This window comes from Lithobates pipiens, unplaced genomic scaffold, assembly GCF_037356315.1.
Source record: "Lithobates pipiens isolate NorthernLeopardFrog02 unplaced genomic scaffold, aLitPip1_a1.2 Scaffold_8, whole genome shotgun sequence".
Classification (NCBI taxonomy): domain Eukaryota; kingdom Metazoa; phylum Chordata; class Amphibia; order Anura; family Ranidae; genus Lithobates; species Lithobates pipiens.
Window position 1 is genome coordinate 168,179,932 of NW_027507903.1, and position 26,548 is coordinate 168,206,479.

At 40.0% G+C, this 26,548-nt stretch overlaps 1 protein-coding gene across 1 annotated transcript in view; it reads left to right on the forward strand.

Annotated features, from left to right (window-relative positions):
- SEMA3C (semaphorin 3C) overlaps positions 1 to 26,548 on the forward strand; it is a 205,568-nt gene that overhangs the window by 99,870 nt on the left and 79,150 nt on the right. The window contains exons 3-4 of the mRNA XM_077473091.1: positions 8,344 to 8,504; positions 16,664 to 16,726. Of these exons, the coding sequence (XP_077329217.1) occupies positions 8,344 to 8,504; positions 16,664 to 16,726 (224 nt within the window). The remainder of the gene's footprint in view (positions 1 to 8,343; positions 8,505 to 16,663; positions 16,727 to 26,548) is intronic.

The following is a 26,548-nucleotide window of genomic DNA, read 5'->3' on the forward strand; positions in this document are numbered from 1 at the left end:
CTGGCAGGTGACGCGGCAAGTGACCTGGCAGGTGACGTGGCAAGTGGAAAATCAACAACTTGTGGCAGGTGACTGGCATGTGACGGGGCAAGTGGACAATCCATAACTTGTGGCAGGTGACGTGGCAAGTGACGTGGCAAGTGGACAATCCACTTGTGGCAGGGGACGTGGCAAGTGACGTGGCAAGTGGACAATCCACTTGTGGCAGGGGATGTGGCAAGTGACGTGGCAAGTGGACAATCCACAACTTGTATCAGGTGACGTGGCAAGTGGACAATCCACAACTTGTGGCAGGTGATGTGGCAAGTGATGTGGCAAGTGGACAATCCACTTGTGGCAGGGGACATGGCAAGGGACGTGGCAAGTGGACAATCCACAACTTGTGGCAGGTGACGTGGAAAGTGATGTGGCAAGTGGACAATCCACAACTTGTGGCAGGTGATGTGGCTGGTGACGTGGCAAGTGGACAATCCACATCTTGTGGCAGGTGACGTGGCAGGTGACATGGAAAGTGGTGTGGCAAGTGGACAATCCACAACTTGTGGCAGGTGATGTGGCTGGTGACGTGGCAAGTGGACAATCCACAACTTGTGGCAGGTGGCATGGCAGGTGACGTGGAAAGTGGACAATCCACATCTTGTGGCAAGTGACGTGGCAGGTGATGTGGCAAGTGACGTGGCAAGTGGACAATCCACAACTTGTGGCAGGTGACGTGGCAGGTGATGTGGCAAGTGATGTGGCAGGTGATGTGACAAGTGGACAATCCACATCTTGTGGCAAGTGACGTGGCAGCTGACGTGGCAAGTGACGTGGCAAGTGGACAATCCAAAACTTGTGGCAGGTGACGTGGCAAGTGACGTGGCAGGTGACGTGGCAAGTGACGTGGCAAGTGGACAATCCACAGCTCGTGGCAAGTGACATGGCAGGTGGCAAGTGATGTGGCAAGTGGACAATCCACAACTTGTGACAGGTGACGTGGCAGGTGATGTGGCAAGTGGACAATCCCCAACTTGTGGCAAGTGACGTGGCAAGTGACGTGGCAAGTGGACAATCCAAAACTTGTGGCAGGTGACGTGGCAAGTGACGTGGCAGGTGATGTGGCAAGTCACGTGGCAAGTGGACAATCCACAACTTGTGGCAGGTGACGTGGCAGTTGGACAATCCACAACTTGTGGCAGATGACATGGCAAGTGACACGCTAAATACAAGTACACTGCAGCTCTCACAGCTGCTGCTACTCACTCTGGTCTCACAAAATTGCTGAAATAGTTAATTTTTGAGCTGGGGAGGGTCTATGATGTTAGCTTAACTAAACGCTTCTAGACGCAAACGCGGTAAAACGCCGCTAAATCGCGGTAAAAATCGCGGCAAACCGCGCGTTTCTAAACGCCGGTTTCAACATGTGTCCAGCAGCGTTTGCATCTGCGTCTCGTGTGCATGAAGCCTAAACAGTACTTAACTTTTGTCCTAATATTTTATTGGTTCATAAGAAAAGATGTTTTAAACTTGCGGGTTGTTTATACATTTTTTCATTTGTTACAACATGATGTAACTTACGACTGATCTCTAAACAGAAGAATATCTAAAATATCTGACTTCCACCTCATACTATCTCTTGGCAGAACACCAGCAAGGAAGACGTAATCCTTTGCAGCTGCTAAAAGGCTGTACTAAAATTGTGCTTACTGAAAATCTGGAAATGCGTAAATAGGAACACCTCGCTGAGCTAGAGGAAAATCGAACCTTAGGAAGCTCAACTTAAATAAATATTCCTGTCTTTCTGAAGCATTGTTCAGCTTTGAAGTGACTCATTTTCTGTTTAATTTGTGAATATGAAAACTACAATGAAGTAGGCCACAATTCTTGTTGGCTTTACGTTCTTTTTGTTATTATTCTTGTTAAAAAGTCAAAAGAATAATTGTTTGGAGGCTTGTAAAAAAAATATTTGAAAATGCTCTTCAACTAAATGCGAGGCCCACTTCAGGCCTGTCACCCCCTATTTCACAAGAACACATTTACACTTTAAAAAATGTCTTTTTGAAGAAAAGATAGAAAAAGTACTTACCTTTTATTAGGCTTTTGCACTGGAGAGGGTAGCGTCACAATCCTTCCAGGTAGATCTGGGAGTGCTAAAAATTCCAAGTCATATAAGAAGACAAAAGTTTTTGCTTCATTAAAGAGAACATGGGTTCCACTCTTCAGGGGCTTGCAGGGGACAGGCTTTTAAACTCAGACTGTGGCTGTTTTTTTACAGAAAACAGACCGTAAGCCTTTGCACACCTTTTTTTTTTGCACTATTTCTTCTACTAACATCAACAATGGGGCATAATTCCTCTCACTATTCCTATACACTATTCCTCCCAATGACACCAACAATGGGACATTATCTCCCCCACTGACACCAATAATGGGACATCATTCTCATCCCAATGACACCAACAGTTAGGCAATATTACCTCCACTGACACCAATTATGGGCACTATTCCTTCCACCACACCAATAGTAGGGCACTATTTTTCTTTCTACTGACCAAAGGAGCTGTGTAATTTTTTTACTCCCACTGACCACCAAACTTGGGGCATTGTTTCCTCCCATTGATGATGTGGATTTTTCTACTCCGACTGACAACAGTTTGTTTTAAAATCTGAAGGACAGTAAACTGTCTATTAAGTCGTAAGGACTCCTCTTGCCACATGGTATTTAATTCTGTCTGTGACTCCACAGGGAAGATTTACCATAATTTCCATCCCATTTCTATCCCATAGATTCATGTTTTAGGATGTAGATACCATCATACTGAGTTAAATACCCATCAGTATTGAACACTTGGCTTTTTGTATATTTCCATCCCTGTGACATGGAATGACAAGGAATAAAACAAACAGATATTACTGGGACAGGAAAACCCAGACAGCAATCCAAACCCTGACAAAAGCTCTAATTTTCTACTCTTCCAAAACGCATTGGTTTCTCTGTCCACATTTTGAATCACTCTCCTGGTGATGCAATGAGGTTGATTTACTAAAACTGGAGCACTCAGAATCTGATGCAGCTCTGCATGGTAGCCAACAAATTCTAACCTCAGCTTGTTCAATTAAACTTTGGCAATAAAACCTGGAAGCTGATTGGTTTCTATTCAGAGTTGCACCAGATTTTGCACTCGCCAGTTTTAGTAAATAACCCCCAAAGAGACATCAGTAAGCTTGAAAAAGGTTATAACAGTTCCCTGCTCTGTCCAATTTTTAAAAAAATGTATTTTTCTGGAGTTGGCTTTTAACTACAAATGTAGCCTCCCTGGCGGTATTCCCGAGTCTGGCTCGGGGTAATATTTAAATAGCATAAGCGGTATTCCCGAGCCAGACTCTGGACCACATCGCTGGATCCATGGAGGGGTTTGCTTACCTTGTCCCCTGGATCCAGCGATTTCCCCCCACTGTGATCTGCGAGCCATCCTCTGCGCGATCTGTCACATCGCCGAGCTCCGTTTCCTGTAAGCGTATTAAGTATAGAGAAGGTTTACTGTAATCTTACAGATTACAGTACTGTATCAAATAATTACACACCCCCTTTGTCCCTAGTGGTTTGTCCAGTGCCCTGCATACAGTTTTATCTTATAAATACCGTTCTTTATGCCTGGAAACTGCAGATTGTCCATACCAACCCAAAAATGCCCATTTACATCAAAATATATATTATATACCAGCTAGAAAACAGCGATAATAAATTAGAATAATAAATATAATTTGTGGGGAAATTCGTCATCAAACACTAAAAGTAATGACATTGACAATTCTGCAACTCAGCATATTTCAGTGTTTTTGATTTGATTACATTATTGAATAATTTTTATTATTATTATTATATTATTATTTGTCATAATTATTTATAGTTATTTATTTTATTTTATATATATATCTATATCTATATATATATATATATATATATATATATATATATATATATATATATATATATATATATATATATATATTATGATTTCATATTTCAAATTTTATCATACCCGGGATGTCTATTAGACTCTTGTTTGGACAGATTTAAGTGAATTATTTCTAAGAATTACAGGCCTACAATATAAAACTCCAAATTTCCATGCAAAATAATGGTAATGCTTTCAGCACCTAAAATCTGAAATAATCATAACGCCAGGGAGGTTAAGCAAATAGGATCTCAACAACAGGTCAGGGAGGAGAATGCATCTTTACACATTGCTCCATAGCCTGATATAGAAAAGAACTTTAAAGGAACTTTGTTCTGCCAACACAAAGTCTGCTCAGTGCAATGATTTATGAGCTGCTGGTGATATATTTTCACACAGTGACAGGAGTGACCAGCATGTTCTTTGTTCTGCATGGTGGTGCAGTGAAGTTGTGATGACTGAAGGACACTCAGGTAAAAGAATGCATTCCTTACAGTAAATGTTACTTAGTATGCTGTGTATACTATGGCTAATTAGCAGCACTGATATATAAAGTACACGTCAAACAGTGTAGTGCTAGGCCTCATTAATACTGTATTCAGCTATGCTACTCATATTCTATCACCGTATCTTAGTACACCATAGGGCCTCATTTACACAGTCAGGTAGGTTCATTGACTGCCAAAAACCAGCATAAATCTGTGTTGGGGGTTGAAGGTGTGTGCGATTTGAAGGTGTGTACAAATCAATGACAAGCTGACAGATGCTGCAGCTGTTTGCTTGAAAAAATGCACATCAAGCAGTTATATGGAGTTAGGGACAGATGAGTGGCCCTGAACACAAACTGTGTGCATCCAGGGATGCTCATATGTCCCTAATAACATATAACTGCTCAATACATGGTTGCACAAATTTATGCTGATTCTTGGTGTACGGTCTTAGTCGGCTGTGTGAAAGAGTCCCTGAAGTTTACTAAGCTATGGTGATAAAATTAGTAACATAGCTAAATACAGTATTGGAACCCACACAAGGAATATGTGTAATGAGTGATAAGTTTAACTATTTTACTAAAACCTGGTATTCTGGAACATAAGCCTCTATATCAAATGACACTTTACCTCTTCCTCCCTTTCCCGAAACATATTTCTGTTATTATATAAGAGCAGTGGCGGCTGCTCCATTAGGAGTGCAGGGGCGCCGTCGCCCCCAATACATGCGCCCGGCCCCTAATCTACATGCAGGATGCCGGACGCATGGATTTCAACTCTGTACACAGATAGCAATCTGGCTGTTGTTTCTCCCTGAAAACAGTTCATGGTGAAAAAGAAGACTGATCTGTTAGTAAAAACAGCATGCATTACACACAGTACACTTGTTAGGCACACTTGATTGACCCTTGATGTTAACCCCTTCCAGCCAATGTCATTAGTACAGTGTACAGTATTAGTGTCACTAGCGATGTCAGGGGTCAAGTCCTGGGGAAAAAAGTGTGGGAACTCCCACCCAAGATCCACTCGCCCACCAAAAACAAAAAAAATGATACGCTCAAATGCACAAACGCTTCAAAAGTGGTATTTTTCATCCAATTTTCGTATTGTGTGTATGAAGCTTAACTGTTAGTACATAAAAAAAAACAATTCTCAATAAACATAAATACGGTAATTCTCTGAATAATCAGCATTCATTTAATTGTGCTTCCATGCAAATGTGAACATCATGATCTGATGGGGAATTGTATTTTGTATATAGAGTGTTTAAGTGGTGAGTTTACACTTTTCTTTGAACAGAGTTTGGATAACACAGGGTTAAATGGAAAGGTCGTAAATTAACTGCACATTATCTGGACAGAATGCTGGGGGAGATAGTGATGTGTTCCTGCTTAGGAGATGTATGTTAGCTTAGGGGGCTGCAAACTCTGCAGGGCTCCAACACACACTCGCTGCTATTCCAACCCTTCACATATTTCCACATGAACTTCCCTCCTGGCATTAAACTTTGCCAGGTATTGTGCTCAGCTTACCACCCCAAACTGATGTTCCTCCCTCAGCTCACCTCTCTCCCTGCATGTCCTGTGAGCAGAATAGCTGTGCTCCTCCTCTGGGTTCTCTCATCATATGGCACTGAAGATAGAGGGGGGATTCAGCGGGACACACAGAGCAAGTATGCAGGAGACTGGGGGGGGGGGGTAGATGAGGAGACAGAAAATGGGGGGGGGGGGGCGGCAGGGAGGAGCGCATCATGAGAGGTTTGACTAAATACAATCTCTTAGCAGCAGGGACCTGATCTACCCATCAGCTAGCTGTGATTGACAGGTAGATCGAAGCGGAAGCTGTCATGGGGCCCCCTACTGGCAATGCCTGAATGGTCAGGTGTGCGGCATTTACTATTGCAAACTGTGTCGGCAGCTGTTGGTGTAGCACCTGCCACACAGCTCACACACTTCAAAGTCTTGCAGGACACGGGTGCTAACGGGAACTGAGTTCCTGTTGTGGAAAAAGTACAGGAACTCCGTTCCCATGCGTTCCCGCAGGACTTGAGCCCTGGATGTCAGTGTCAGTTAATGTTCCTTCCAGCCAGTGTCATTAGTATAGTGTACAGTATTAGTGTCACTAGCGATGTCAGTTAATGTGCCTTCCAGCCAGTGTCAGTTAGTGCCAAATTGTCTTCCACGCTATCACAGTCACACTATACGTTGCTGATCACCACCATTACTAGTAAAGTGCCTGTACTGATCAGCATCTTGAACACGAACAGATATACTAGTGTCCCCAATATTATAGTACAGAACAAAAATATTACAGCGCACACATGCAAAACTGACATTTACCTCCAGCAAGGCTTTTTTAAAACACCTAGACATTTTCAAAAAACATTATCAAAAAATATTGGGATTTGGTTACACCATATTGCTATATGGTGCTTAAGCCAACTTACTGCGACAAAGTACCCCATGATTAGTGGGTCCTATACTATTCATAGATCAGGAGAGCCTGCTTCTCTGAACCATGGGAGCTATACTCCTTTATATGGGAGAACATGAGGTCTCCACCCATGACACAGGTGGTCACTAATGAGAGGTACTTACTGAGGGAGTGGGGTGCTCAGTGTTGCATTACCACACAATTGGCAAGTAAATTAGCACAGTGCTCAATAGCAAAAAAGTCCTGGTTAATGAAGGGAGTCAAATCATCCAGAGATCAAGTGGTCAAAGACCCTGCAAGTACAGAAAAAAAAAACTTGACCAGCCAGAAATGCACTCGGCTGCTAAAGCGCCATACACACTATCAGATTTTCTGCTGATTTTTTCCTTCAGATTTACCAAAACCATATAATATGAAGTCAAACCTTAGGAGTTTCAATTTGTATACAATCAGACAGGCCCTTGTACTAAATGGTTTTGGTAAATATGAAGACAAAAATCAGCAGAAAATCTGATAGCATGTATGGGGCTTAAGTCCTGTTGTGAGCTTCAACACACCGAATGGACTGAATGGTGTCAGCCCTTTCATTATTATTTTGCTAAACGCCTCCTGGACTCTGATCATTACAACATAAAAGATAATAATTTTGTAGTCCATGATAAGAACTAGGAAATCTGTTTTAGATGGCCTAAGAAGCGTGCAGAGAGAAAAGTAAGACTCTGAATTTCTTAGAAGATCATCAAGTATTTTTTGAACTTTCCCTAAAAAATCCAAAATGAAGAAAAAAAATTGGCTATGGATATACTTTATGATACTGTGTATGCATAATATTGGGTAATGTACTGTTGATATATGTTGTGTTTTCTTTATAAGCTCCAAAAGACTGTATACTGATCAGATCACAACAGATATAGAATAAATCTACATGAATATTGTCTACACTGTTGCAGTCCACATCAGAAACATTTTCTCAGACATGTTTTTGGAGCTGTAGTATGCAGAAACAAGAAAGAAACAATTCCTGCAATTCATAAAGGGTGTCATAGACACTTATACAAATCCTGGTGTGAGTCTGTGTGGCAAATGCCACAACTAGTGACAGATTCATGTACGTGTCAGAAATAGGTGAGTCATCCAAAGGCAGGGAGTGTGTTTTTTGCATGTTTATCAGGTGAAAATATAGCAAAAGGACTGGTGAGCTACAATATATTACTTTTTGGTTTTGGGTGTAGATACACTTTACTACTTCATTAATTTCCTACCAGTGTGTTTTGCTAAACAGTGTATTCAAATTCAAAAATTACAAAATAGTAATTGACTTGCCATCTCTATTACCGATTATTGCGCCTTCTCTAAAACATTAATTTAAAGAAACTCTAAAGAAACTCTAAACATTCAAACTGCGTATTCTTTTTTTGAATGACTATTATATTTATATACATAGGATATTAACAGAAGAATCTATTTCTTTTCCTTTTTTTCAGAACTTAAGGACACGCAGACATCTGAGTATTACTCTATATCACAGAGCCCGCTGGACTACAGGATTTTGTTAATGGATGAAGACCAGGATAGAATCTATGTGGGCAGCAAGGATCATATTCTGTCATTGAACATTAACAACATTAGTCATGATCCTCTCAGCGTAAGTTGATAAGATTGGTTGTATATTTTGCTTTTCTGCCTCCTCAACCCACTGCAGGATGTGTTCATTTTCCAGGATATGACACACAAAGTATAAAATACTGGGCACACTCAATATTAGTATGGATGTGCGGAGGAGGATTTTACAGTTATCTAAGGAGTCTTTTTCCTATCTATTATCTATGGCCAGATGAAGGCTGAATGTTGGCAAAATACAAAAACTATTTCTAACAATTTCCAACATGTTTGATGAGCAAAAACAAATGCAGTCAATCAGAGCAAGGCAACCCACCACTAGCAATTTATATATTTATATTATTATTTAAATAGCAGGGATCATCTTATATTGCATTGATACATTTGACTGTGATAAATTAATACAGCTACATATTCATTAATAATTAAAGTAGTAGTAAACTTTAATATAAGACTTGTACCTACAGGTAAGCTTATAATAAAGCTGGCCATTGATGGAATGGACCAGCCCAGATTTGATCCATCTATTAGCAGGTGGTTGTGCCCATGTTGATGTATTGATCAACTTGGGTACACCAGCCTGTCAGATTTTTTACATGCAATTATTGCCGGGACTACAGCCGCTAGCAATAATCATTGTGTTCTGCCTGGGTGGTAAGACTCCCTACTAGCCGAACACAATAGAGCTGCGTGAGGCATTTTCCCATGAAAACTCAATGTGTTCATGGGGGGAAAATCCAGCAGTTTTCTTTCCTTCCATCTGTGGAGAAAAGGAAAGAAAATCAAATCATCTATGGCTTGCCCGATTCTTAAATGTAGGTACCTTGAATAGCTTCTTGCATCGTCTAGGACAGTAATGGCAAATCTTGGCACCCCAGAGGTTTTGGAACTACATTTCCGATGATGCTCATGCACTCCTCTGTGTAGTTAAGCATCATGGGAAATGTAGTTCCAAAACATCTGAGGTACCAAGTTTCCCCATCACTGGTCTCTGAGATGTTCACTTTGGCTCCTGCAGATGATATCACTACTCAAACACAGGGTTCTCTGCATTCAAAGCACACCGAGTGTGTCACGAATGCAGAGAGCACAGTGCCACAATCATGACTCTTGTGTGCATGCGTGGAAATGACATCATCGCGACCCAAGCATTCAAACAGCTGGTGAGCATGAGCATGGAAAGGGGACCGGGTGAAGATACAAGCACTGGGAGCCATGACAGCTTAGTGCTTAAGAGCTTTGTTTAAAAGCGAAATGTGTCAGAATGTGCTAGTGTGCGGTGCATTAACCTGCAGGGGCCCATTAAAAAAAAATTGGGCAGCAAGGATCATATTCTGTCATTGAACATTAACAACATTAGTCATGATCCTCTCAGTCAATAAGATAAGTTTGGTTGTATATTTTTGGTTTTCTACCTCCTCAACCCACTGCAGGATGTGTTCATTTTCCAGGATATGACATGCTAGTATGCGGTGCATTATCCTGCAGGGGCCCATTAAAAAAAAAAAAGCGGGCAGCAAGGATCATATTCTGTCATTGAACATTAACGACATTAGTCATTAGGCAATTTTCCTACTTTTAAGATTAGGAGGCTTTCAACTGCTGGCAGGGGGGCTCAGGTGGAGCCATGCTGGTTAACGGACTTCAGGACTTTAGTCCCGGTTCACACTTCTGCAATGCTGGAAACATTGCGATTCAGTGCCTGTTCCCGCATCGCACCTGAATCGCACACTGATAAAGTTAAAGACACCCCCGGATCGCACAAATGTGAACCCAGCCTCGGTGCTTCAGGTCATAAACCTCAACAATGAATTTCTCCACAGTGTCACGTATAAAGCTCAGACATGGCTTTTCTAATAGCTCATTTACTGCTTGGTAAGAATCTGCAAATGTTTATATATCTATATGCTGTTCACAGCGTCACTTTTAGCAAAAAAAAACATATAAAAACACATAAAGAGCCACAACCCAACTACCCAGAGCTTTCATGTTATTTCCAAGCATAGCAATGTCTTTACCACACTGTCTTTTGTCAGAAATCCGGTCTCTGGGAACTCCTTTTGTTTTCGGTAATGAAGCAGAGGTATTCCCACGCACACATCATTAAATTCTTGTTGTCTCTTACATACAAAAAGGCTGATATACTAAAGTGTCAAAGAAGTTTCTAATGGTCACTAGCGATGAGCTAATCTGTCCTGGTTAGATGTCAATGGTGTTTGGTGCATCTGAACCTGGCGCAAATGGCTTTGAATCTATTGGGGGTGGGCAAATATTATTGGTCCTGACCATTTTTGTCGCTAATAGGCAAGCTAGTAAAAAAAAAATGAAATAAAAGAAAAAGGCATAGAAAGCCAGGCACTTCCATGGAGGATATGCACCCATACCAACATTCTCTTTTTTATGTTGTGAAGCTGGGAGAGGGTCTTTTTAATGTAGCTCCAGCATACTTTGTCAGCACATATTTAGCTCTGGAATTGATTTTTTTTTCTTTTTACAAACAATATTGGTTTATAACAGCAGTAACATGCTAATCTGATTTATTTCAATTTTTTTTAAAAAAAAAGGGGTTTTGGTGTAGTTTAAAGCGGTAGTAAACCCGCACTTTTTTTTTTTTAAAACAAAAAAACCTGCAAGGCAAAGGCATAATGAGCTAGTATACAGCGCATACTAACTAGCTTGTTATGAAATACTCACCTGAGAACGAGGCGCCGATATCTCACCCGATCCACGCCAAGGGATCTGACAAGTTGCCTCAGCTTGGGAGTGAAGCAATACGTCACTCCCGCGCTCGCGTGTGGGAGTCTTTTTTGACGGACCTTCAGCCGGGCCTTAACAGCACATTTGCCACATGACATCAGTGGCTGCATGAAAAGTAAATATCTCCTAAACCGTACAGGTTTACCTTTTGTACCACCACCCCCTCCCTTTAGAATGTAAGCTCCACGAGCGGGGCCCTCCTGTACCTTTTGTATTGTACTGTAATTGTGTTGTCCCCCCTATACATTGTAAAGCGCTGTGTAAACTGTTGGCGCTATATAAATCGTGAATAATAATAATATTAATGTTACCTACAGGTAAGCCTTATTATAGGGTTACCTGTAGGTAAAAGTAAAAAAAAAAGACTATACAACCACTTTAACTATGACATATGGTTTTTCTTCAAATGGTGATGGGATCTCTTTGACTGGCAGATAGATATAGGGCAGTGGTTTGCTGAGGACGTCTTTGTTCTCATTGATGCAGAACTATCCTGCCATTGGCAAATTTCTAGTAAACCCTCAGATATAGATGTGTAAAATATGGACAGTTTTTCATGAGGAAGATTAGGTGAAATTTAGAAACATTAGGCACAAGTAGGTGTTTTAATACAAGAATTAAAATGTAAAATTGGCCAGTGGCGGGACAGTTTTCAAACAGATAATAGCCAACAATGGACGCTCTTTATACTGAAATTGGCCAGTATAACCAGTTGACACCCATAGCAGTGTTGCCAACTTACCACAGCATGGCAAAAATGGAAAAACATGAAAAAATTACTGACGGGGCGCATTCTTTACTGACAACCTAAATAAATCACATAACTCTTAATAAAAAGTAAGACACTTAATATTTAAACAGTATAAACACAGTATGAAAACACCGACAATACATATAACATGTAATTTGCCTGTTTTATACTTAATAAGTCAACACATCATGACGAATTATTAGCCCCTGGTATTTACATACAGTTGAAAAAAAATTTTTTTTTTATACGAACTGTCAGTAAATTTACTGACAGTTGGCAACCTTGACCCGTAGTATGTAGAATATTTCTCATCATGATGCCCCATGCTAAAAGAACGGTAATCTATGTTCGTATTCACAGCTAGGAGTACACTCTCTGTGCTCCTAGTTATGAGCCCTCACTGTCACTAAGAGAAATCTGTCTCTAATAATCAAGAACTAATTAGCGTGCTTCCTGATAATGTGTTCACTATGTCAGAATACAGTCTCCAAAAAATAAAATAAGTGACCAGGGCATCTTTGTGGTGAGCTGAAGCTAAAGTTTTAGATGGAGTGGAGAGAATTAGAAGAGGTGTTTACTGCTGTCAATGTCTCTATTAGGGAGATTCACTACATATATTTGTCCTGGTGACCGTTTTCACCAAAAGGGAAATTGGAAAAAATTATCGAGCGGTCAGCAGAACAGGAATAGAGGGAAATCTTGCAATAGGGACATTTTATCTGATGACCACAACCTACCTTTACTGCCTGTTGTGGCTAAGGGACAGGATGTGATAGGACATCTCCTCAATGGGAAGCAGACAGCAGAAAAAAACAAAAACTGAGATGCTATAACCCTCCCTTACTCGAAAAAGAAAAAAAAAAGAAAAGGTTTTGCCTTCAGTTTTACTTTAATCTGCCATTTTTTGTTGAGCACCTGGAATGAATGCCGCTGATACAATTGCGCAGCTATATACTAGTACATGAAATTGAAAACAAATCAAGTCTGGATGAGTTAAAGTATTTTGGCCAATTTGTTTTAACTTCTGCTGATTAAAGTACATAACCTGGTGCTGTGTGGGCAATAGCACAGTGAATTAACACTTAGAGCACTTTCACACTGGGGGGGGGGGGAGGGGGGGGGCGTTGGCTATTTCTAGCAACACTGTCCATTGATTTCAATGGCAGGGCATTTTAGGACAGGTTTTAGGACAGGTGTATTCACCGCTCCCACAACGCCCCAAAGATGCTGCTTGCAGAACTTTTCTTCCCATCATGCAAGCGCACTGATCTAGTGTGAATGCACTCAAGCTTTCACATTGGGGTGGCAGGGGAGAAGTTTTTCAGGCACTTTACAGGCACTATTTTTAGCCCTTTAGCACCTGAAAAATGCTTCAGTGTAAAAGTAGCCTTAGGGTTTGATTTACTAAAGGAAAATAAACTGTGCACTCCACAAAGTGCAGTTGCTCCAGATTTTAGTAACTAAGGGGAATCTCTGTTGACTTCCATCATCCAATCATGTGCAAGCAAAAAATGCTGTTTTTTTATTTGTCCTGCATGTGATTGGATTTTCTTTGCAAAGTGAATCTTCACCTCATTTACTAAGCTCTGGAGAAACGCACTTTGGAGAATGCAACTGTATTTTCACAGTGGACAGGCTATTTACGTTTAGTAAACCAAAACCATAGTGTAAAAGGAATAGCCTAACTATTCCTAAAAGAATGTATGATTTCATTTACTTCTGATTGCACCGTAACCACACATGTAGCATAACATGGATCCTCAGCAGTCTTCTTCTGGAATTGTTTAAACCATTAAAAAAAACTGTACACATCCTATTGATTCTGATGACTAACTGGCTTCAGCATTGTCCTCAGATGACTTTGGTTTGTTGGGTCAAAAGCTTCATATTACTGCTGATATCAAATGATATGAATCTGAATTAATTTATGATAATAAACACAGGGCTGCCAGGAAGAAGTAATTATATCTTAAACATTGCAGTGTAGTACAGTAAATACAGTAAAAAGGTGAGTAGCATCATGTGTTGTCAAGGTTAGGGACTTATACACTTATAAATACACTTGTGAACTGTTTTACGCTTATTAAACTTAAAATTAAAATTAATTTATGATTAATATTTAAATTAAGATTTAATTATAAGTTCTCGTTGTATGACATTGGTCATATTTACACAGTAGGTGTGTTATGCAGATAGCACATTATTTATACTGTAGGTGTGTTGTGAAGATATAATATTATCACAGTTTATGTTTTGTAGCCTTATATTTTCAAGAAGCACTTGAAACTATATAAAAATAGCAATCAATTAGAGATACATAACAATTTTATTTTTATAAATTATTTTTATTCATTTAGTGACCATAAAAATACCACACAATCAGAAACCAAGACAACCTTCATGGAATAAGAAAAAGAAAAAAAAATACAATAAAAGACCATATGAGTTTCATGGACAGCATAAATAAATTGTAGTTACAAACATATACTGAAAGGTGTATCCCCTAGAAACTTATCCTTACAGCCATAAATATCCTACTTCTTCCCCAAGAAAGGAGGTAGGGGACATGTGAGAAGTGGAGGCATCCCTTTTTCTAAATACTGATACCCTTAGACTAGACTAAAGGTAGGCAGGTGTTTCTGCCTAATCCCTGTTCCCTGCGCCCCACACCCCCAATTCCCACCATCCAACTCCCCCGGTCACCTCTCTCTTCCTGTGTTGGTAAAGTAAGCCAAAAAAGAGCCTAAAAACGCATACAAAAAAATCAAACCAAAGAAATATATAGACTATTTGTGATGATTTAGGGGAAGAGTCAGGGAGAGCTACTCTTAGCAACCCCCCCCCCCCCCGATTCCACCCTTCTCTTCCTACACTGTGTTTACATATCCATCCCTTCTCCCCCCCCCCCCCCCCCCCACACACATTTTTACCCATTGAGGCCCAATCTGGGCATTCTATATCTGGGAACAGATCATATCTCAATCATTTACCATTCTGTTTTAGACATGTAATCTGAAACATCGTTTGAGATGTGATATGGATTGTACCAATAAAACCACCCCAGCACCACACATATGTGGAATTTTATTTGCATGGCTAGAGGGCCTGTGATCATGAGGGAATTCCCACCCTGCCCATTACCCAGCCTGCCCAGACCAAACTGCCCAGAAAATAGATCATCTTCTCAAAACAAAAGCATATGGCTGAGCGGACCCTCATGGCTCTCCTCCTCCTATGAGTATTCTTGCCATATCAAAAAAACAAAAAATGGCTTGGGAACCTAATAGTGAGGGCACACCTAAATGCCCAGGGGTACTCATCCAATAGAGAGTGGGGCTCAGTGGCTAAAACCAGCAGATGTAACAACAGAACTAAACTAGAGGAGGGAATAGTTGAAAGTACCACTGAAATGAGCCTCAGGGAAAAAGTAACAAAATAAATGTACAAATAGACAGTTCTCAAATGAATAAAAAAATGTTATAGTAGCAAATAGAGAACACATATAATCAAGTGTATTCTAGCCGTATTCCCAGTGATCTGGGTTGATATCATTTGTGGCATGTTTGGTATTCACAAATACAGATAAAAAAGATATAAAGCTGTAAAGATATAAAGCTAAAATACAGGTGAACATTTAAATACCAAATTTAAATACATGTATGAGGGCTGTTTTACAGCAAAATTATTTGTATTTCTCCCCATCCAGTTGTGATATTTAGAAAGCAATTCCACACAGTACACCCAGGTGGATGAACCTTCTGTTAGAGTTATAGATGGAATACATAATACATACATAGGAGGAGACTTACTAAAATGAGTGCACACAGAATCTGGTGCAGCTGTGCATAGTAACCAGCTACCATGTTTAAGCCTAGGTTCACACTGATGCGGGTTTGAAATCAACTGGACTCGCACGATTTCAAACCGGCAATGCAATCTGACTTCGGAAGGCGATTTGACAGACATCTATGTTGGTTCATGCACAGATGTCCAATCAAATCACCTCCGAAGTCACCAAAAGTAGTACAGGAGCTACATTTGTCAAATCGGCCCAGTGTGAACATGGGCTTATTGTCAAAGCTTAATTGAACAAACTGAAGTTAGAAGCTGATTGGTTACGATACACAGCTGCCCCAGATTCTGTGTGCACCAGTTTTAGTAAATCTCCCCCTAATGTTCTGTTTTTACCCCCAGTCTGTTGATGGGACAGTGAAAGAGCAGAAAGAGGCTGATGAGGCCAGCTGCCTGCTCACTCATTTCTCCTATCAGCATGTTATTTGTAAGCATATTTGTATGCCACACACCTGATTTCACATTTACTTAGCATTAAAGCTGAGTTCAATGGCACAAGCCTGTATTTAATCCTATGTTGTGTTGATTCTAACTTTGCTGTTGAACATCTGCTAGCCATTTCTTTTTTTTTTTTTATTTAATTGCTGTTTTTAGCACTAAGGTTAAGCTTACATTGGGCATATTAAAATACATACCAATCACAGTTTACAACAATTCAGGGTGTCTACATTAATATAAAGATAGAAAAAAATCCTGTGATGAGGACTTTTAGTGTTTTTTAACTTACCGGCTGTAAAAATAATATACCGGTCATACTAAAGTGAATTAATGTATCTATGTTGTTAAATATTATTATATCTATCTTTTTTTTCTTTTTCAACTAGGTTTTCTGGCCGGCTACACCACACAAAGTTGAAGAGTGCAAGATGGCTGGCAAGGATCCCACAGTAAGTCAGTGAGGAGAATGCTTGCTTTCTGAGTCAGGTTGAGGTCTTTGCAGCCAGAGGAAAAAAAACAATAAAATGAAGGGTGTAGCTCCTACTAGATATCCTCCGTGGAATGATGGCATTACTGCATGCATTTGCAAATGAACCTGTTAAAGTCAAAATTATTTCTGATAAACATTATTGTATAATTAATGTGTATTTACATCAACTAAAGCAGATGGAGTTTGTTAATTTTTGAACAAATTTCCAAAACATATTCCAGTAAAATGTACTTTGTTTATTCAAAATATTTATTTTGTATTTATGTTAGCTCATACTATTTTGCCAGTTTTTACACATTTTTTTTTTTATTTTATTCCACATTAAACCTTTTATTTCAAGTAGTATTTATAGAGGAACCAAAATGTTTTCCTTCCTCCCATGACCTTATTTTTGAAAGCTGTTCAGGATGTCTTCCTGTGGAGTTGGAATATTTTGATATGGATGGAAGCAAGATAAATTGTAGATCTTTTATGTGATTCCTAATAGTAAAAAACCTGCAGACCTCCCTAATACATAGGCACGTAATGGTTTTTGGTGGAAAGAATAGCTTGTTTTTAATTAATTTTTGTCTCTTTTATTTGGTTCGCCTGTAAATAATTGTTATGAAAAATAAACATGGTTGATTTTCAATGATATGCCTACAAATAACACATTCATTTTACTACCTAATAATGTAGATATTTGAGCTCAGATATTCTTAGAGTAGTACAAATTTAATGTTTGGTATGGCTTTATAGTTTTGGACTATATCAAACCATGTGATAAGAAAATCAAGCTAAAGACAACAAAATCATCATAAGCACAGGCTTATGTAATCTTTTAGCAAATCCAAGCCACCGCGTTTATGGGAGCAGTTGGATACGAAAAGACTTTGCTGGAAATCTAAACCATCTCTTAATTCATAGATTATATCAGGCTGTAAGTCTATCATTTACTAGACATGCTGCCACGTCAAAGAGTATCCATATAAGAAAACAATGTGCCGAAGTGCTATAAAGGATAGCCTGGTGCTGCAGGCAAAAGGACTTTACTACACTGCAGTTAGTTGAGTAGAGAAAATAGCCAATTTATGAGATAGGGTATACAGTAAGCCCACAAACATTTGCGTGCACACCTTCTTCTGGAAGAGTAGAGGTGTTAATATGTAGTGCTATATTCATATATACCTACATCCATATTTCGTTATTGTATGCAGCTAATTATTATGGACAATTTTTTTACTTAAAGTGTAATTCCAGCTTACATCTAACTAGCCTTAAACATGTTTCCCTCCCCTCCTTCTAACACCTATGCTATATAACCTATATAAGAAAGGTGTACAGGCATACCCCACTTTTATACAGGCATACCCCACTTTTAAGTACACAACAGGGTTTATTTACTAAAGCTGGAAAGTGCAAAATCAGGCTCACTTCTGCATAGAAACCAATGAGCTTCTAACCTCAGCTTGTTCATTTAAGCTTTGGTAATAAAACCTGGAAGCTTATTGGTTTCTATGCAGGAGTGAGCCTGTTTTTGCACTTTCCAGCTTTAGTAAATAAACCCCATTGTGTACTTAAAGCGGTTCTTCACCCTAAAGGGGAAGTTCCGCTAATCTGATCCCCCCCCTCCGGTGCCACAATCGGCACCTTTCAGGGGGGAGGGGGGTGCAGTTACCTGGATAATCCAGGTATCTGCACCCACTTCCGGGCAGACCGCCACAGACCCCCGCAGATGCCCCGCCCCCCGTTGTGTTCTGGGAAACACACAGTTCCCAGGACACAGCGGGGGATCTGAAGAGATGCGCAGCGCGACTCGCGCATGCGCAGTAGGGAACCGGGCAGTGAAGCCGTCATGCTTCACTTCCCGATTCCCTGACAGAGGATGGCAGCGGTGGCAGCAGCGAGACGAGCGATCGCTCGTCATCTGCCGCCGACATCGCTGGACCCTGGGACAGGTAAGTGTGATTTTATTAAAAGTCAGCAGCTGCAATATTAGTAGCTGCTGGCCTTTAATATTTTTTTTTTAGGTGCAGAACCACTTTAAAAGTGGGGCATGCCTGTATATACTTACCTATTTTCAGGCCGCTCCTTTTCTTTCTTGTAAGTCGACTCCCCTGTGTCAGCCTGCATGGCAGCAGGAGAGAGGAGGGAGGACCGACATCAGATAGACCATTAAAACCTATGGGTGACGTCACTACTTCAGGCTTTACTAGCCGTTGTCAGAGCACTCTCTCCTCTCCCCTGCAGCCATCTCTGGCTGGTGACCAGACCAGAGCAACCTGAAAATAGGTAAGCATAATAGGTAAGTATATACCGAGCTGAGACACGCTGTGTGTGTCTATGGATTCCCGAAGCCTGGCCCCCACATGGGTGCCCCCTTAGCAGCCTGCTTGCTGAGGGAGCATTCGTTAGAAGAATGAGGCGAGAGTGCTAGCAGATAGGTATAACTTCTTTTTTCTTTTACATAAAAAAAGTCCTTTAAAATTTAAAAAAAGTTGCAAACAGACTTTCCTTTAAAATGTTGCCTCAACCTACTACAGTTGAACCTGTTCCAGAACATAAATTTTGCCTGCAATAGTTTATGTCTGCATGACAAAGCTCTGGAAGTCCCCAACAATTCCATTCCTCTGGTTTCAGAATATTACCTGTTTGTTTTAGGAACTAGTTTATGAATAGCCTTTAAGAGTACAATATATTTATTATCTCACAGCTGGTGATCTTGTGTTCCTTAACATTCCATTTTTTATTTGGTGTTTTTATGACACCTCTCTATCATAGTTAACTGTATGTCTGCATATTTTATTAACATTCAATGGCAAGATAATTACTCCATAAACTACAAAGTTTATCTACCATGAAAATTATTATTATTAAATGCTTAAAGGGGTTTTACAAAACTATCTATTGTAAATGTGGCCTTGGTTCTGTATGGAGCTTTTAAGTTTTCCCTGTGTTTTTGTGGTTTTCTCTAGGTTACAGGTGTCAAACATGGGCTTCCACATGACACGTGACACCTTTCCTGTGGCCTGTTTAGAATGTTTCTGCCTGTACTTTCAGTGAACAGAGTATTTCTTTGGCTGATGGGAAGGTGCTTCATGGCTTGCAGTTGCAGAGTCTCTCAGGGCAGGTTTTGTGAGTGGAGAACCCAGCATTACACACATGATGGGTAGGAATCAGTAGCATAACGTACTGTTACAACTGTCTACACACCTATCACCTATCAATATTTAATGTGTAAAGTTATATAGTAGGATGCTTGAAAATTATGGCATCAACCCTAATATACCGAATCAAAATAGTCTTCCCTGTATAAAATAGGACTATTGCATGGCCACACTCAAAGTAAGTACAGTATATATAAAAAATATAAAATTTTATTAGTAAAAATGTATGCAATAAAAGATTAAAATGTACAAAGTAGTGAGTGATAATTACATGTACATATAGCACAATTACTGATTAGGTCATCCTGTATAGATCTGTCAACTTCAGTGTGCACTGGAGGACAGCAATCCAATGGGTTTCGAAGCAGGGCTTTTATTTTCTTCATCATGAAAATTGTACAGGAAAGATACTCAATAAAAGTCACAGCTGAACATAAGTACAGCCACATGTAGAGCAATTAAAACAGCAACATTTTCATTTCTGCTACCAACCTCAAAGTACCACCAGAGATGATTGTAAAGACCAAGTTAAGACCCCATAGATTGCTGAGACCATATAGCTAAAGCCACTGGGTCCAACTGCATGCATGATGGGCAGTATGAGGGCACCAACACAGATCTTGCACAAAATTATTAGTGTGGATTTTAGATATTAATGCTAAACGTTTTTCTCCTTTGTTGGCCAATCAAACTCACTTGCTGCTGAATTGCTTTGGGTAAAAGTCCACTTAAGCATTATTATGATAACTCCTTCTTGTTGGAAGAAATAACGTCATAAACCAATTTATCCCCACCATTACTATCTCAAATCCACACTAATCATTTTGTGGAAGACCTACATTTATTTTGAATGTGGCCATACAATGGTCCTATTTATAGAGGGAAGACAATTTCATATCAGTATTAATGGGGCTAGCAGCAAGAAAAGTTTGATAAGTGGTGGGCGAGTAGGATCAACACTGCGACCCTGGCAAGCATAGTGACCCAAGATATAGTGGACACAGCGCATCTGTGTGTGCCAGATCGGCTGTGATTGTCTGACTGTGAATAAAAAGAATGGCTGGACATTAACATTGAACAGTGACTTTGAACTAAAGAGGATGATGTTTAGTAAATTGAGGTGCTACTACGTTTATTTGAGCTCAAGATGGAGCAGCACAGAGAGTTTGAGCTAAAAAAGGGCAGTCCAAAGGATTAAATATAAAGAATGTGCTCAGCAGTGAAGTTATGCTAAAGATGGCACAGCTGGTCAGTGAATACGAGTAAGTTTTCAATTAAAATTTTATAATTACCATTTATAGCTGTGAAAGAGTGGCCAATGCACAAAGTTGAAAAAAGGGGGGTGTTGCGCTTCCTAAATTAACCTCCCTGGCGGTACGATTATTTCGGATTTTAGGTGCTAAAAGCGGTACCATTATTTTGCATGAAAATTTGGCGTTTTATATTGTAGTCCTGCAATTCTTAGGAATAACTCTCTTAAATCTGTCCAAACCAGAGTCTAGCAGACATCCCGGGTATGATAAAGTTTGAAAAATTAAATCATAAATTATAATATAATAAATAATTATAAATAATTGTACCAAATAATAATATAACAATAATAAAAATTATTCAATAATGTAATCAAATCAAAAACACTGAAATTTGCTCAGTTGCAGAATTGTCGCTGTCATTACTTTTCAGTATTTGATGACGGATCTCCCCACAAATCACTATCGCTCAATTCTGCGAGTGATTCTAATTTATTATCGCTGTTTTCTAGCTGGTCTAAAATCATTTTTGATGTACAATGACAGTTTGGTTGCTATGGACAATCTCCAGTTTCCAGGCATAAAGAACAGTTTTTATTATATAAAACTGCATGCAGGACACTGGGCAGACCACTAGGGACAACGGGGATGTGAAATATTTACATACAGCAATGTAATCTGTAAGATTACATTATACTGTATGTTTACTGTTTGTTTCACTTTTTGAATTTGGCGCCGATCTCCGTGCCCGTGCGTCGCAACGCTCGCAGGGCACGGAGATCGGCGGTGTGATGCATCGAGCGAGACACGGCTCGCTCGTACAGCGCGGGGACATCGCTGGATCCGAAGGAGAAGGTAAGTAAACCTCCTCCTGGATCCAGCGACGCTGTCCCGAGTCTGACTCGGGGATACCGCTCTTGGTATAAAAAATCCACCCCGAGTCAGACTCGGGAATACCGTCAGGGGGGTTAAAACGAAACTACTAAATAATCGATCTATATCTTAGAGGTGTCAAAGATATGATGGTGGGAAAAAAACCAAAGTGCAAACGTGCTTAATGAAAAATCAGAAACCAATAGAACAAAGTGCATCTGTGCATAGCATATAAAAAATATAAAAATTGATATGAAAATAATTCAAGTGTCAACGACAGTGGTGCTGTGATAAACCATATAAATAAAGTGCATATAGCAAAAAATAAATAAAGATATGAAAAAAAAAACAGCAGCAGCAATTGGGTTTAATCAGAGTGACCCATACATAGTCCAATTGTGAATATTAAGGTGAAATATCACAACCAATTATAATAAAGTGCAATTATGTGCCAAGCCAACTCTCTCCGTTCAGGTGGTTTTCACGTGTAAGTGCTGGTCACACTAGGTAATTACCTTACTGCTGTAAGGTATACAGCAAAAATAGCCTTTTATAAGGAACACTTGAATTCGGGAGATGAATGGAGGGGGGAACTTCACACTTCTCTAACGTCACCGTCAACCATCCAATTCCTCCGTGGATACTAGCAACATATACACTCAAGGAATAGATAGATGGAGTCCACCATAGTGTAGTATATTAAAATAATATCAGCTTTATTAGGCAAATAATGAATTACTCACAAAAGTGGAGAGGGACAGAGCGCACAGCAAACAACAGACCGACGAGCGTGTCGCTCTGGTGTAAGCGTCACTTCCGGTTTCCTACGCATTACGTCATACAGTGACTTCAACATACAAGACCACCAATTTGTACTTATTTTTACCAAAGATATGTAGTAGTATACATTTTGGCCAAAATTTCTGAAGAAAAAATTACTAATCTGCTAAATTTTATAACAGAAACAAAGAAAAATAAAAAATTTTACAGAATTTTTGGTATTTTTTCTTTTATAGCACAAAAAATAAAAAAACGAGCGGTGATTAAATACCACCAAAAGAAAGCTCTATTTGTGTGAAAAAAAGGACAAAAATTTCATATAGGTCCAGTGTTGCATGACTGAGTAATTGTCATTCAAAATGTGAGAGCACCGAAAGCTGAAAATTGGTCTGGTTATTAAGTGTGTTTAAGTGCCCAGTGGTCAAGTGGTTAAAGAGTAACTCAACTTTTGTTGAGAAAAACACATTCCCCTCTGAGTGATCTATGTATATTACAAGAATTTTGACAAACTTTGTTGAAGACTCCTCCCTTTTGTTATTCTGAAGAAATCCCTGAGTGTGTTGTCTGTGTCTATGGTTCTAATGGGAGTGGTTTCGTAATTATGAACCAGGTGCTGCACCTGCAAAGCTCTAATGAGGAAAATTGCAGGGTCTGCATCCCTTCTTTGATTTCCTATTGAGAGTATCTCACCAAAATGACATTTTTGTTGCAGGGGATGCCAAATATCTGACTTGAATCTCAGTGCAAACCTCTAGGAACATCAGTGAGCCAATCACACAAGCAGGAAATGACATATCTGGGGCATGTTCTGTACACATTCTATGTACAGAACACCTCCAGGTAGCCATATTGCATTGCATTTTACAGAAAGTTAAAGAGCTGCAGATTGAAAAGGAAAGTTATTTTTTAATAACATTTAATAACATTTAATTACAATATGACTTGTGTTGCAATTGTATATGCTATATTATTTATATAATAATATTGCTATATTATTATTTTTTTATTTGCTAATTTTTTTTTCCTACGAAAGTGGAGTTACCCTTTAAATGTGTACTTTTTACATTTATTAAAACTTTTTGTAAAGATAAGCTATGCAATTGTGACTTTGATTTACAATGTAAAAGAAGCATTTAATTGTTTTGAACTCAGCCACTTACTTCAAATAAAATGTTAATCCAATATTCCAACAATGACTTACACATGAGAAACTGACCCTGTCTTGTTGTTTCCTGCTACAAGTACACAGTTTTGCATGCAAATACCACAGTTATGAGTTATTTGGCTTCTTAGGCCAGAATGTAACGTCAAACAAGCTTGGCATACTGTTTTCATTATTTGGAAAGCACATTTTTTTTTCTCTAAGCTTTAAACTAAAGGCAATATTTTAAATTAAAATTATATACCAGATAATGCTATTATTGTACTCTTCAGGATGTGTAATAGAACCAGATAAACAAATCACGCCTTTGTAGAATGATGTAAGTTGGTGGTTTATTTGCCTTGCTTGACGTCAAAACTGCTATTGTAAGTGTAGCGCTTACCCCAGCAGGAGCAACTAGTGAGGATGCGTTCTCTGTTCTGCCATGACTCCTAAAGTTGCTCGGTCCCCACTGACACATCTAGTTATAGGTTGGTGCTCACACCTAATTAACATTACGTGGTTCCAAAGCCTAATGCCGCATACACACGATCTGACTGTTCAGCGGACTTGGTCCGTCGGACAATTTGATTGTGTGTGGGATCCAGCGGACTTTTTCTTCCCAAAAGTTCCGGCGGACCTAGAAATAAGACTGGCTTCAAATTTGTCCACCGGACTCGGCTTTTAGCGGACAATCCGTTCGTCTGTGTGCTAGACCATCCTTATTGCGCAGCGCGACTCATGCATGCGCAGTAGGGAACCGGGAAGTGAAGCCGCAAGGCTTCACTTCCTGATTCCCATACCGAAGATGGCGGCGGCAGCACCCGCGCTGAGCGAGTAAGTGTCCTTATTTTAAAAGTCAGCAGCTGCAGTATTTGTAGCTGCTGACTTTTAAAAACAAAAAACGGCGTAACTCCCGCTTTAAGACCTGCACCTCAGTGCTCCAGCAGTCTTCAGTTGTGGAACAAGGGGGAGCACTGATTTCCAGTGGAATGAAGGACTGGATAAGTATAAGCTTTCTCCTCATCCCTAGAAAAAACAAGTGGTTGACCCATGCCGTGCAGGCAAAACTTTTTTTTTGCTGGAGTTGGGTTTTAATATCACTTTAAACTAGTATTAGTATTCTACCACTCTATAACACTACACAGTAATTAGGCCACAAGCAACTGGTGCTAGATTAAATAGACATATTAAGGCAATGCAGTTAAACAATGTATAAAACATTACGCAGGCAAATAAACAGGTTCAAAGATGCTGTACTAAGTACAGTGAACACTAATCCATATGATGGCAATCAACTGAACTATAGAGACATTCAACCAAGTTATAACCTGTGCAACAGGTTTGAAGTAGCGTCATTAACTAACCCAGAAAAACAAAAAAAGTATTTTGCACACTGCGCATACAGTCCAAATAGCAGGTGGCTGTATGTAATGAAGGGGTACTCCTGGAGGTTACTGTGAGGTACTTGGCTCCTAAATATCAGTGTTAGCAAGCTTTTGTTGGGGCCCTTCTGTAAGGTGGTGCACGCGTAGATGTCTCTTTGAGAGTGCAGAACAAAGCTAGTGGGCTGCTAAAAAAGTTTCATTCTCTATTGCATAAACAATGTCAATTTCTAGATAAGCAGAGATGGTTCAACTTTCCCCTCCTGGTTAACAGGACTCCAGTCCATATCCATTGGCAGTCTCCTGTCCTCAGGTACCCAGAACTCAGTGGCTCACTCTCTCAGCTCTGGTCCCAAATGACTTGCCTCTGATCATGCGGTACACAGATCTTAGCCGTCTGGTCTCAGGTTTTGTCTCACTTTCTCTCTAAATCATGCACAAGCACATACAACAGGGCCACTTTCTCTTGCTCTTCTTGCGAGACTGACTGCTAAATTCTGTCCTCTTCTCCTCTGATGTGCAGGGAATCGTGGGAGTGGGTGTAGTTTTAACTGTACTTATCCATTCCCACCCATCCCCCCCCCCCCCGTGTAGCACTCCTCCAGAACTACATTTTCTAGAGTCCCATGTGGCTGCATAACATGTATAACAGTTGTCCTTCCCCCTTATTGGATTGGGTCCTCTGTTGCCAGGAGGGGGGGGAGCAGGAGTGACGTGGATAGAGCTGGCAGGCACACACAGCCAGCATCTGCAGCTCTGACAGTTGCTCTGTTTACACAGAGCCACTCCAAAACAGTGTACCAGCAGGGGGAGAGCAAGCATGGGATCAAGCACACACAGAGGTGCTCCACCCCACTCTGCAGACAGCAGCTTAGCAGGGGAGAGAATGTAGTGGGGGGGGGGGGGGTTTGAGCCGGCCAGAGGTTCACATAGCTGGTGGGCAACTTTTTGAGGTTTACTAATATTTACTCTGTATTCTTGCCATATTCAATTTGAATGAAATCAGTTTGCTCTTAGAAAGTACAATAACATGGTATCTGTCAAGCTAATAAGCTAATATTAAGCAAATATGTATCGCAGAACTGGTAAAACTCATTGAATGCCCATTCCTGCAAGTTTAGTTTTGCTGGACAATTAAATTGATTGCTCTTTACTCTTAACTCCAGTAACTAAACGCTTGAAATGCAAAGCTGCCTAATTTGCCTA